Genomic DNA, 11,920 nt, shown 5'->3' on the forward strand with positions numbered 1-11,920 from the left:
GTTTTTACCTTCTGAGAATTCTTTTTCATCCCTGTTGTTTGAGGGGTTTTTTTTTGTTCTCCCCCTCCCCCCAATGTAAACATTCAATAGCATTTGCATTTTTTTTACATAAAGTAATATCGAGCCTTACCTGAATTCTGATTTTGGTGCCCCTCACTCAAGACTATCTCACTAAACTTTTTCGTTTCTCAGATTGCCTTTCTGAAACACTGGACTGCAGTTGCAGATCCTCCACATCTTTTTGAATTACAACCTAACATGAAGTGGAAAAACTTGAAAAACACCAGATTTAACATTATTTTCTATCATCAGTATTTCCTGCAGATCCCATCATTCACTAAATTTAAGTCTAAGTTCTCCTTGCCTCTTGCTTGCTCAGTGTCTGTTCCATAGAAGATATCCTCTGTCCTGTGCAAATTCACATCACCCTCAACATCATTGGTTGATTTTTCTTCCGATGTTTGCCCATCAGAAATCACACAGATTTGCATAATCACACAATATCCATTTTTACTTTTTTCCTGTATTTGTATGCATTATTCAGATCAAATCTGTACCAGCAGATTCATAATAGATTGCGTCCCCACGAAGCTTTTTTCCTACCCTTTGCTCAATAATTTTCATTCAAGCAGACACTGTCTCATCTTCACCCTCAACTTCATTATTGTACTGCTGCTTAACAGTCTTTACTCCTTTAGTGCATTAACATGAAATTATTTCACCACCTTTTTTGTCTTTCCTAAACAGTGTGTATCCTTCAGCTGCAATGTATTTCACTAATAACTTTGGTAGCTCCATGTTCCCGTTTTCCCATAATGTCTGGTTCCACACGCTACATCAACTGTTCCTGCTACTCTTACTGACGGAAGTGCTAGAGAAAGGGGGTAGATCTGTACAGTTACAAGCTGTTGTAGGTATAATCCGTGTATTCATCATCTCCTTTTGTTTATCTGTCTTTTCTGTTGTTCCATCCTCATTCACATCCCTCTATTTGTATTCCACATGAAGATTATATGAGTTACTTCTAACTTTCCTCTTGAGTTTTTCAGTTTAAAGGTTTTTAGGAGCTCGTGATTCAAGGAAAGGCAGATGAAAGATAAATTAGCAAAAGGTAACACACTACAGTAATAAAGGCCTCCTTATTTCTCATAAATTTAGCAGCACTTATTGTTTGATGTTTGTGCGCTCAGGTTTATAATGAGTTCTAGTTCAAACATTCCGATATTATCTTTCCACTGTAAGGAATACTTTCAGACTATGTAGACTCCATTCAAATGGAGTCTAATTCCTTACTCATTTCAGTAAGGAATACAGAGCTGTGCCCTCTCATGCTAGTCATGCATATTGAAATAAATATTTTGCAAAACTCTAGAGAACTTCAAGGTATTTTACTAAAAATTTAACATTAATGAGAATAACAACGAATGCAACAGCAGCACGATAGTTCTACAATAATAACTACTTAAACCAGTGTGTGGCACTAAAATAATCTAGCAGTCTAACAACTTGGAGGTAAGATTTTATTAAATAAGATTTTCTGTTCATTATACTTTTTAATATCTCATTAGCACAGGACCAGAATAATTAAATTGAAACATATGTACAATACTGACTTTTACATAATAGTTTCTAACACAATTTCAGGTTTATGAAATGTCAACTTTTCCAGAATGGTTTCATTGAAAGAGTTAAGCTCAGCCTAGCTGCCAAGGTTATTTAAAATATCTTTCTCTTTTATGAATAAAAAAGTATTTATGTGTGTCTAATTTATGCATCAGAGGGAAAAATAGCATAGAAACACAGATGCTATAAATATGTCAGGCCTTAAAAATGCAAGCATATATGCATAAAATCCCATATATTCAAAATACATAATTATTAATTCAGAACAAAAATAATGAGGTATAAGAAACTCCTGTAAAACATCACTATTTACTGTCTGTGAATTCTTTTTATTCCACTATCATGTATTTTTTTTCGGGTGGTGAGTGTGAGCGGGGGGGGAAGTGCCTAGCATGGTTTGGTATTCTTTTCCTCAATAAAAGTAGTATCTTGGAACTCAGTCTAAAGCCATTCAAAAGCTTCCACTGCATCAACTGGTCTTCCATTAAAACAGGAATGTCAGAGATTCTTTAATAATAGAAGTATTTGTCCCACTGAGAAGCTTTCCAAAAGCTTCTACAAGGTCAGAAATATTACCTGGTTTATATAAAAAAAAGCGGTCTTCCATCCAAACAGCAGATCTTGCTTTTTTCAGGCTTAGGAAAAAAGGATTTGAGTCACACTCTTATGTTTGCAAAGAGAAGAATACACATTTTGGGGAAGGCTGAGCATTAAGAAAAAGGTGATTCTTTACAATCATCTCTGGTTTAGCATGTTGGGATGTTAAGATATGAGTTAGCAGAGGTCTGCTGAAGATATAGATGGGATGAATTCACGTATCACATGCAGAGTGTTCTTCCCTCTTCAGTGTTCAGACTTGCAGAAGAAAACCTCTGAAGGCACAGCTATGCCTAGCATCACCTTTGATGAAGCTGGATTCCAATCTCCGTGCTGTGCACATGGGATATACTTCATGTGTTCCTGTATGCAAAACATCTATTTGATTTACTTATTAAATGTATACAACACATAACAGTCATGAATACACAAATGTGAACATATGCACATCTTTGCATGTATGAAATTAAATTACCTTTTTTTTTTTTTTTTTTTTTTTTTTTTTTTAACGAAGATCAGACAAATACGCGGTTTCGTGGAAAATGAAAACCCAAAGCTAAATGTAAACAGCATCACGACCACTACAACCAGCTGTGGGCGGAAAAAAACCCTCCATGTTCCGTATGCAAAGGGAATAACGGTAGCTCTCCCAGCCGGCAGCAAAGAGAACGCAGTCAGCACGGCGCCGCCTACCTCGCGTCTCCCCGTCGCGGCCACAGACGCTGCCCGGCAGCCCGGTCCCCCGCGCTGCCCGCGCCCTGCGGGGCTGCCCGCGGCCGGAGCCAGCGTGCCTCCAGGGCGGCTCTGCGCGGTACCGCGCGGCCCATCCACCGCCCTGCGCTGCCACCTGGCGGCGGCGGGAAGCAACGCACCGCCCCGCGCCGGCAGCCCGCGGCCAAGCGGCCCCGCGGCGGCCGCTGCCGCCCGCAGCGCCCGGGATCGCCGCTGGCACGGCGGCCTCACCCATTGCCGCGGGGACCGGGCCGACCGGGATGGGGGGCGTCCGCAGAGCATCTTGGTTGTTGCTACTGCATCCCCGCGCCCCGTGGCTGGGCTGGGCAGAGGGGAAACGGCAAACTAAACGACCCCGACAGCCGCCCCGCGCCCCCCGGTTTAGGAGGATGCGTGTAGCGAAACCCGCCGTTTCCTTTCGCTGCGACCACCCAGTTCCCCACGGTATCCGCGCATGCAGCAGAGGCTCCCGCGCAATGAGGCGGGCACCGGATCCCGCCGCCCGCTCCGTGCCGCGCCGCCCGGCCACGTCCAGCGAGCGCTGCAGGGAGAGGACGGGGGCGGCTGCGCTGCCGCTACCGCGGGCCGTCGGGCCCCGGGACTACGGCCCGAAGGGGTGGGGGAGAGCGGGGGCGGCGTCCGGGGTGGCGGCGGAGCGCGGGTAAAGTTGTCCAGTGCCGGGGAAAGTGTGAGTGCGGCCCCGGGGCTAGCGGGGCGGGGGCGTGGCGGAGGCGTGAGCGCGGCGCGCGTATCGGCATGCGTGTGCGGCGCGTGACCGTGACCGTGCCCGCGGGGCGCGCGGCGCCGAGCGGGGCCGCCTGCCCGCCGCGCCGTCAGCCGGGGACACCCGCTCCACCGCCCCCTCCCTCCCGCCTCCCTCCCCACCCCCCGCCACCTTCTTCCTCCTCGCACTCGCCCCCGCCCCACTCAGCCCCCCGCCGCCGCCGCCGCCGCCGCCGCCCCGCCCTCGCTCCCCTCCCACCGCCTCCCCAGCCCCCTCCCGCTGTGCTCAACGGCGGCTGGGAGAGCGCGGAGCTCCGCTGGCAGCCCCCGCCCGCGACGTGCGGGCGCGCGCCGGAGTGCGCGTGCGGGGCGCGCGCCCCCGCAGCTGCCCGGACGCGCGCGTGTGTGAATGTGTGAGAGAGTGTGTGTGTGTGTGTGTGTGTGTGCGTGTGCATGCGCGCGCGCGCGCGTGTGTGTGCGCCCCTGTGCGAGCGCTGGTGCCTCGGCGCCGCCTGCGCGCGGGGGGTGTTTGTGCGCGTGCCGCACCGAGCCTCCCCGGCGGCCGCGATACCCGCCGCCTCCGCCGCCGCCGCCGCCGCCGCCGCCGCCCCGGCGGCTCCGCGCAGCGCCCGCGCAGCGGGTAGGCTTCTTCATGGGCTGCCACCATGCTTGGGCCCTGGAGATTTCGGGCGAAGTAAGTACCGGGGTTGACTTTTCTCGCGCTCTCTTTCTCTCTTTTCTCCCCCCCTCCCCCCCCCCCCCCCCCCCGCCCCTTCACCGCCAGGTCTTTCCTCGCTGTTGCTTTCCACCCCCAACCCCTCCCCCCCCGCCACCCCAGCCCCCCCCTCCAAAACCATTTCTTCCAACTCTGGGTGCTGCTCAGTTGGGTGGCGGTGTCCGGCCGGGGCTGCCGGCTCGCTGCTGCTGTCGGCGGTACTGAAAGCTGCTGCTTCCAGCCGGATGTGCAGTGCGGTAATCTGGGGGTTGAACTCTTCGGGGAAAAAAAAAAGAAACACCACACATACAAGAAAAAATCCCGATGCAACCCCTTTACTCTTCTCCCCTCCCCCTCTGTCGCCCATCGCACACCCCGCCACCCCACCCGCCCCCCACCCCCCCAATCTGAACCTCTGTAGGGAGCTGGCGAACAGCAGCACGCAGTCATCACAGAGGGGTTTCCAGGGCGGGATTGCAACCTTGCATATAGCCAGCTACAACTTTATTTTCTTTACCTCCCATTCCCCCCTTTTTTTTTTTTCAGAGAAAGGGAGAAAGGAGGAGGGAGGGAATATTGTATTTGCCTTCTTTACTAAGCATAATTGAATTAAAGTTGTAAAATGCCTGGGAGTTTAACACTGACCGGGCAGGTTTTCAATGGCTTTTTTTTTTTTTCCTCCGAAGAACTGTTGGTTAATGGATGAATGGATCTGATCGAGCTGAGAGAGAATATGCTAGATACATGCCTTTGAGTAAGATTTCTGCTGCCTTTATGCTGTGAAGCCTTTTGCTTTGAGTAATTCCGATCCAGTTGACGTCTGGTCAGAATTAGAGAGAGATTCACCGAGACTTCCAATTTCTTGCTGCATGACTGCTTTTGCTGCAAGTGCTAGATTTGCATCCTTGAACCTGATGCCACAGGAGATGTCTTGCAGTACTGAGACTTCCCGTTTTTTACAATGTGTTCCTCCAAACCAGAGTTGTGTCATAAGGATTTGAGCTCTGAGGTGGACGATAGAAAATGCAAGCCTGCTCCAAGATCCCAGCATTTAAGCTTGGATGATTTATTAGTCTTCCTCTACCGACACACACAATGCATTTATTTTCCCTGTTCATACTGCTTTTAGACTCGCAGAAGAAAGCCACAAGGAGTCAGAAAGACTGCAAGAAGGAATGGAAATGGGATTTGTTTCCTGTTAGGTGAAATTCGGGTATTAAATTACTGACGTAGGTCAATGGTAGGGTTTCCCTTCTACCCCCCTTGGCTTTTAATCAGCCCGGGTGTCTTCTTCTCTAAAGGATGAAGAGTACTGACAGCCATCGCTGCTTATAATCAGTAACTCTGATGCTTAGAGTGTTGGCAATGAGATATTTCCATGAGACCTATTTAGATCTCTCCACTTCTACCAGGCTAGTTTTGCAGAACGCTGGGAATAAGCGGTATGTCAGATATGGCTGAGACTCTGAAGACGATCTGCATGTTTTGCATTTTTCACAAATTTTGGGTGAGTGGTTAAAACATTTCCTTTAAGTGTATGTGTGTGTGTGTGTGAGAACTGAAGACCTCTGCTTAGCAGTCTGCTCTGTTACATTGTATATAACTCATGGGGGAGGGGGGAGGGAAATAATAAAATCAATTAAAATTATTTACTTCTGTAAAGATAGAAAATTTCTCTCACTGAAGAGAGCTGTTAAGAGCACTGAAGTAGGAGATTAACGTATTTAATCTCATTACTGAAGAATTCCTCCACAGAAGTCATCTGGGGGTGCATGTGTGTGTGTGTGCGTGTGTATGTGTGCATGTCTGTGTGGGTGGGTGTGTGCTTTGTAAATGTATAGATAGAAAAAAAAAACCCATAAAATAGTTTTAAGAAATGTGTGATGTGGAGAATGTGTCAGTATTCTCTCTGTTGAATTAAGCTGACGTTTTCAGCACTGAGCATTTTCCTTCGCATTCCTACCCTGGCTTTTCCACCACCGGTTAAAAATCAAGGTAGAACAAGGGGAAGACCTTGGTGCGCTGTTCACTGGGGAGGTTCTGAAGGGAAGGGGGAGCTGGGTGATAGGGGAGGTGGGAAACCTCGTAAAATGGTGCTTCTTTTCTCTTAAATTAGAACGTGAAACTGAACTGACAGCCATTTTATGTATATTTATGGGGCTGGTCGTGAAAAGGAAATCCAAGGAAGCATTGACATGCACCCCACATGAACAGAACCAGAACAATTCCTACTGTGACCTCACCTCTTTAAACACCACAGGCATTTGACTTGCTAGGAGTTGCCCATCAACCTTTTAATCAATTCATGTCATCCAGTTTTTGAAAGTGTGGGAATTAGAAGTGGCAAGAGGGTGGTTTTTTTTTTTTGTTTGATTAACAATCCATTCTCTACCCCACTGAAGATACACATAAACTTTGTCTCCATTTTAAATTTTACGGGGCTATGCTATTATGCTGCTTTCTTTTTTTCTCCTTATCCTTACAGGAAATAAAATGTACGCTTGCTGCTCTACAGTAACTTTGGAACAGGACCTCAACAAAAAAATGCATATCTGGATGCTGCAGACGATTGCATTTGCTTTAACATCGCTAGTCCTTTCGTGGGCAGAGAGCATCGAGTATTATGGGGAAATCTGTGATAATGCGTGTCCTTGTGAGGAGAAGGACGGCATCTTAACAGTGAGCTGTGAAAACAGAGGGATCATCAGCCTTTTTGAGATCAGTCCACCAAGGTTCCCTGTCTACCACCTCTTGTTGTCTGGGAACCTTTTGAACAGGCTGTACCCAAACCAGTTTGTCAATTACACAGGGGCTTCGATTTTGCATCTGGGGAGCAATGACATACAAGACATCGAAACCGGAGCCTTTCATGGTCTGAGAGGTTTAAGGAGGCTGCATCTGAACAATAACAAGCTGGAACTTTTACGGGATGACACTTTCCTTGGGCTAGAGAGTTTGGAATACCTACAGGTCGATTACAATTACATTAGCATCATTGAACCCAATGCCTTCAGCAAACTACATTTGCTGCAGGTGCTGATTCTCAATGATAACCTCCTCTCCAGTTTGCCCAACAACCTTTTCCGTTTTGTGCCCTTAACTCACCTGGACCTAAGGGGTAACCGACTGAAGCTGTTGCCCTATGTGGGCCTTTTGCAGCACATGGATAAAGTGGTGGAGCTGCAGCTGGAGGAAAACCCCTGGAATTGCTCTTGTGAGTTGATTGCTCTAAAGGATTGGCTGGACAGTATCTCCTACTCTGCTCTGGTGGGAGATGTGGTTTGTGAGACCCCTTTCCGCTTACATGGTCGAGACTTGGATGAAGTCTCCAAGCAGGAGCTTTGCCCCAGGAGGCTCATCTCGGATTATGAAATGAGACCACAGACACCACTGAGCACCACAGGGTATTTCCACACTACCCCAGCCTCAGTCAACTCTGTGGCCACTTCTTCTTCAGCTGTTTACAAATCCCCCTTGAAGCCCCCCAAAGGGACCCGCCAACCCAACAAGACGAGGGTGCGTCCCACCTCCCGCCTGCCCTCAAAAGACCTGGGATACAGCAACTACGGCCCCAGCATTGCCTACCAGACGAAATCCCCGGTGCCTTTGGAGTGCCCCACTGCCTGCACTTGCAACTTGCAGATTTCTGACCTGGGCCTCAATGTCAATTGTCAGGAGAGGAAGATTGAGAGCATTTCTGAACTGCAGCCCAAACCCTATAATCCTAAGAAGATGTATCTGACGGAAAACTACATTGCGCTGGTACGCAGGGCAGATTTTGTGGATGCTACTGGGCTGGATTTGCTGCATCTGGGCAATAATCGGATCTCGGTCATTCAGGACCGGGCTTTTGGGGATTTAACTAATTTGCGAAGGCTGTACCTGAATGGGAACCGGATTGAGCGGCTGAGCCCAGAGCTGTTCTATGGGCTGCAAAGCCTGCAGTATCTGTTCCTGCAGTACAACGTCATCCGGGAGATAGAGGCGGGCACCTTTGAATCAGTCCCCAACCTTCAGCTCTTGTTTTTGAACAACAATCTGCTGAGGTCTTTGCCGGGGAACATTTTTTCTGGTCTGTCTCTCTACAGGCTGAGCCTGCGGAGCAACCATTTCTCCTACCTGCCAGTGAGCGGGGTGCTGGACCAGCTGAAATCCCTGCTGCAAATCGACCTGCACGAGAACCCCTGGGATTGCACCTGCGACGTGGTGGGCATGAAGCTGTGGCTGGAGCAGCTCAACACTGGTGTCCTGGTGGACCAGGTTATCTGCGAGTCCCCGAAGAAGTTTGCCCAGAGCGACATGCGGGCCGTCCGGACGGAGCTGCTGTGCCCGGACTACTCGGACATCGTTGTCTCCACGCCCACGCCGTCCCCGGGCCAGCAGCCGGCCAGGACCACCCCCTCCTCTTCCACCGTGCGCCTCAACGGCACGGCGGCGGCGGGCGGCCCTGCGCCCGCGGGCGGCGGCGGCGGCAGCTCCTCGGTGCCGCTGTCGGTGCTAATCCTCAGCCTGCTGCTGGTCTTCATCATGTCCGTCTTCGTGGCGGCGGGGCTCTTCGTCCTGGTGATGAAACGGCGCAAGAAGGGCCAGGGCGACCACGCCAGCGCCAACAACTCCGACGTCAGCTCATTCAACATGCAGTACAGCGTCTACAGCGGCGGCCCCCACCACCACCACCACCACCCCCACCTCCAGCAGCACCCGCCCCACCGCGGCGGCGGGGGAGGCGGCGGCGGGGGGGGTGCGGCTCTGCCCAAAGTGAAGACCCCCGCCGGCCACGTCTACGAGTACATTCCGCACCCCCTGGGGCACATGTGCAAAAACCCGATCTACCGCTCCCGGGAGGGCAACGCTGGCGAGGATTACAAAGACCTCCACGAGCTCAAGGTCACCTACAGCAGCCACCCCCTGCAACCCGGGGGGGTTGCCCCGCCGCCCCCGCCACCCCCGCCGCCGCCGGCGTCCGGCGGGGAGGATGCGCCCGTGCGCAGTCCCGCGTACAGCGTGAGCACCATCGAGCCGCGGGAGGAGCTGCTGTCCCCGGTGCAAGACGCCGATCGCTTTTACAGGGGCATTTTGGAGCCCGACAAACACTCCTCCTCCTCCACGGTGGGCACACCCGGCTCCACCCTCCCCGACTACCCTAAGCTCCCCGCCGCCTACACCTACTCCCCCAACTATGACCTTAGGCGTGCCCACCAGTACTTGCACCCGGGGCCGGGGGACGGCAGGCTCCGGGAGACGGTGCTCTACAGCCCCCCGAGTACTGTCTATGTAGAGCCCAACAGGAACGAGTACCTGGAGCTAAAAGCAAAACTAAACGCAGAGCCGGACTACCTCGAAGTGCTGGAAAAACAGACAACGTTCAGCCAGTTCTGAGAAACAGCCCCCGACACCCCCCCCCCCCCCCCCGCCAGCCACAGCAGCTCCTTCTCTAGAGTATTTGTATTTAACAACCACACGCAAAACAAAGAAACGTAAATGCTGACCTCCCCCCCCACCTTGCCCCCGTCCTTTTCCTCCCCTTTAATTCATTTTATTGTAGGGTGAAGTGCCTTGGCACAGGATTTTTCAGCTTCGGGGAATGATTCTGAAAGGGTGTGCTGTTTATTTTATTTTATTTTGGGGGTTTTTTGTTTGTTTGTTTTCTTTTACTGTGTTTGGGAGTAGGAAACCACCTATTGTGTAAACTGGGCACAACACTGGCATTGTGCCTGTGTCCATGTGTGTTTGGGGAAGGTGGAAGGAGGGTCTTGTCAGGTCATATTCAGGTTACAAGTACAAAAATCACTGTCACTTTTTCCTTTTTTTTTTTTTTTTTTCTCTTTTGTACAGACATTCTTTAATTTTGTTTTCTTTCTGGTTGAAGACTACAGCGCACATCTTCCCCTTTTAGCCATGGGTGAATCTAAATGGCTTTTATGGAGAGATTAGCACACCCCGACTTTAATACAAGGTTTCCTTTTTTTAAGAATGTGTTTGTATGCTTTCTGGACTTTTGAATTAAAAAATATATTATGATCTTTAAACGGATCACTGTAGATGTGGACAAATCATTAAAGAGTGCAGAGATATATGATCCATAACTGGTTAGTGAAAATAATTTATTGATGAAATATAAAAAAAATATTTTATTGTAGCACCTATTTTTATATGCACATTAGCATTTCTCTTTCCTTCACTATTTGAGGGCCTAATCCTGCAAATTCTTACTCACTTGAGTATCTCTACTTGTGAAAGAAGTCCCAGCTTAGGCCTTCATCCTGCAGGCACTTAAGCACATGAACAACTTTACCAATGTGTGTAGTCCCGTAGACTCACTCATTGAGCAAAGTTAGTCAAATGCCCAAAAGATTAGGATGGAGGATGCAGAACTATTCTTACAAGTAAAACTACTGGGATGTTTAAGTGCTTCTGTTTTCAGGATGGGGTCCAAAATCTGTGGATTGCTTTAAAGTGTTTTGCACTACATTGAAAGCTTTTTTCCCAAAGCTGATGTAGTATCAGAAGGACCTTTTAAATCATTACAGATAATGCCAATTATGACCAAATCTTAACAGACAATCTAAGATATAAAATCTGATCACAACAGAAAGAAATTACGTTTCTCTATTTAAAAATGTACCTTTCAGCAACCTCCTGCTCAGGCATCTAGTTGGGCAGACTAGTAAGGGACATGTAGAAGGCATTCATTTTAGCAGGAAAAAGAAGTGTTTCATTTTTGATTTGTCAGTTTTCTTTTTTTTTTCCTTTTTTATTAGTTAACCAAAATATAATGATTTTGCAACTGTTGTAGCCAGTTTCTGATTGTTTTGTCAAGTACAATTGCACTTGTACAGATCCATGTGTTTATTGGCATCCTGAAAGACCATATGATGGACTGTACACATCTATATACTATGTCTTTACCCCTTTGGGCAGCAGGCAATGGCAAGGATATTCATAAACACAGCATCACTGTAAGGTGGGACAACCTATGTCTCATATGTATCCCAGCACATGTGATTTTTTAATAGTTTCTGAATAAACACTTGATAAATATTTCAAATGTAAGATCATGAAGTAATGAGTATCTGAAGTTTAAAATTTCTTGCCAATATCATCCGTTTGTACGTTGGATTTTCTTTACTAGCAATTATGGCTCATCAGAAAGATCTAACATTTTCAGTCAAAACCTAATATGTTCTCTATTTTCAAAACATAACATAGGATAATTACCAGCATACATAATATGGGTCAAAGAGCAACACAGGGATATATGTTTCATGAACATATTGAATAGGATGGTTTTATATTTATATTTTGTTTACTTACTGAAGTGTTCTTTAATATATGGAACAGGGTAAGTGATATTTCACATGTGGTTTTGTCTTTCTTCATTAGGTTATCATGTTTGGTATTGTTTGCAGGGTTGCTCACTAGTACATCTTTTATTGCAAAAGGGTTCTGTTCTGTTCTGCTTTTCCTATTCACGTACAATCTGTCACTTTCTACAAAAACAAAGATATATAACTGGTCTGTTGGAATTCT

At 48.2% G+C, this 11,920-nt stretch overlaps 1 protein-coding gene across 1 annotated transcript; it reads left to right on the forward strand.

Moving 5' to 3' along the window:
• Nucleotides 1-6,883: 6,883 nt before the first annotated feature.
• SLITRK5 (SLIT and NTRK like family member 5) lies at nt 6,884-9,769 on the forward strand. Its single transcript, XM_009955127.2, has one exon. It carries the CDS (start codon nt 6,884-6,886, stop codon nt 9,767-9,769), a length of 2,886 nt encoding a protein of 961 aa, XP_009953429.2.
• The last annotated feature ends 2,151 nt before the right edge of the window (nt 9,770-11,920 follow it).

Source organism: Leptosomus discolor, chromosome 1, assembly GCF_034619465.1.
Source record: "Leptosomus discolor isolate bLepDis1 chromosome 1, bLepDis1.hap2, whole genome shotgun sequence".
Lineage (NCBI taxonomy): Eukaryota > Metazoa > Chordata > Aves > Leptosomiformes > Leptosomidae > Leptosomus > Leptosomus discolor.

What these genes read in the sequence shown, in the direction of transcription:
- SLITRK5 (XM_009955127.2), top strand. Translation starts at nt 6,884, where the DNA reads ATGTACGCTTGCTGCTCTACAGTAACTTTGGAACAGGACCTCAACAAA.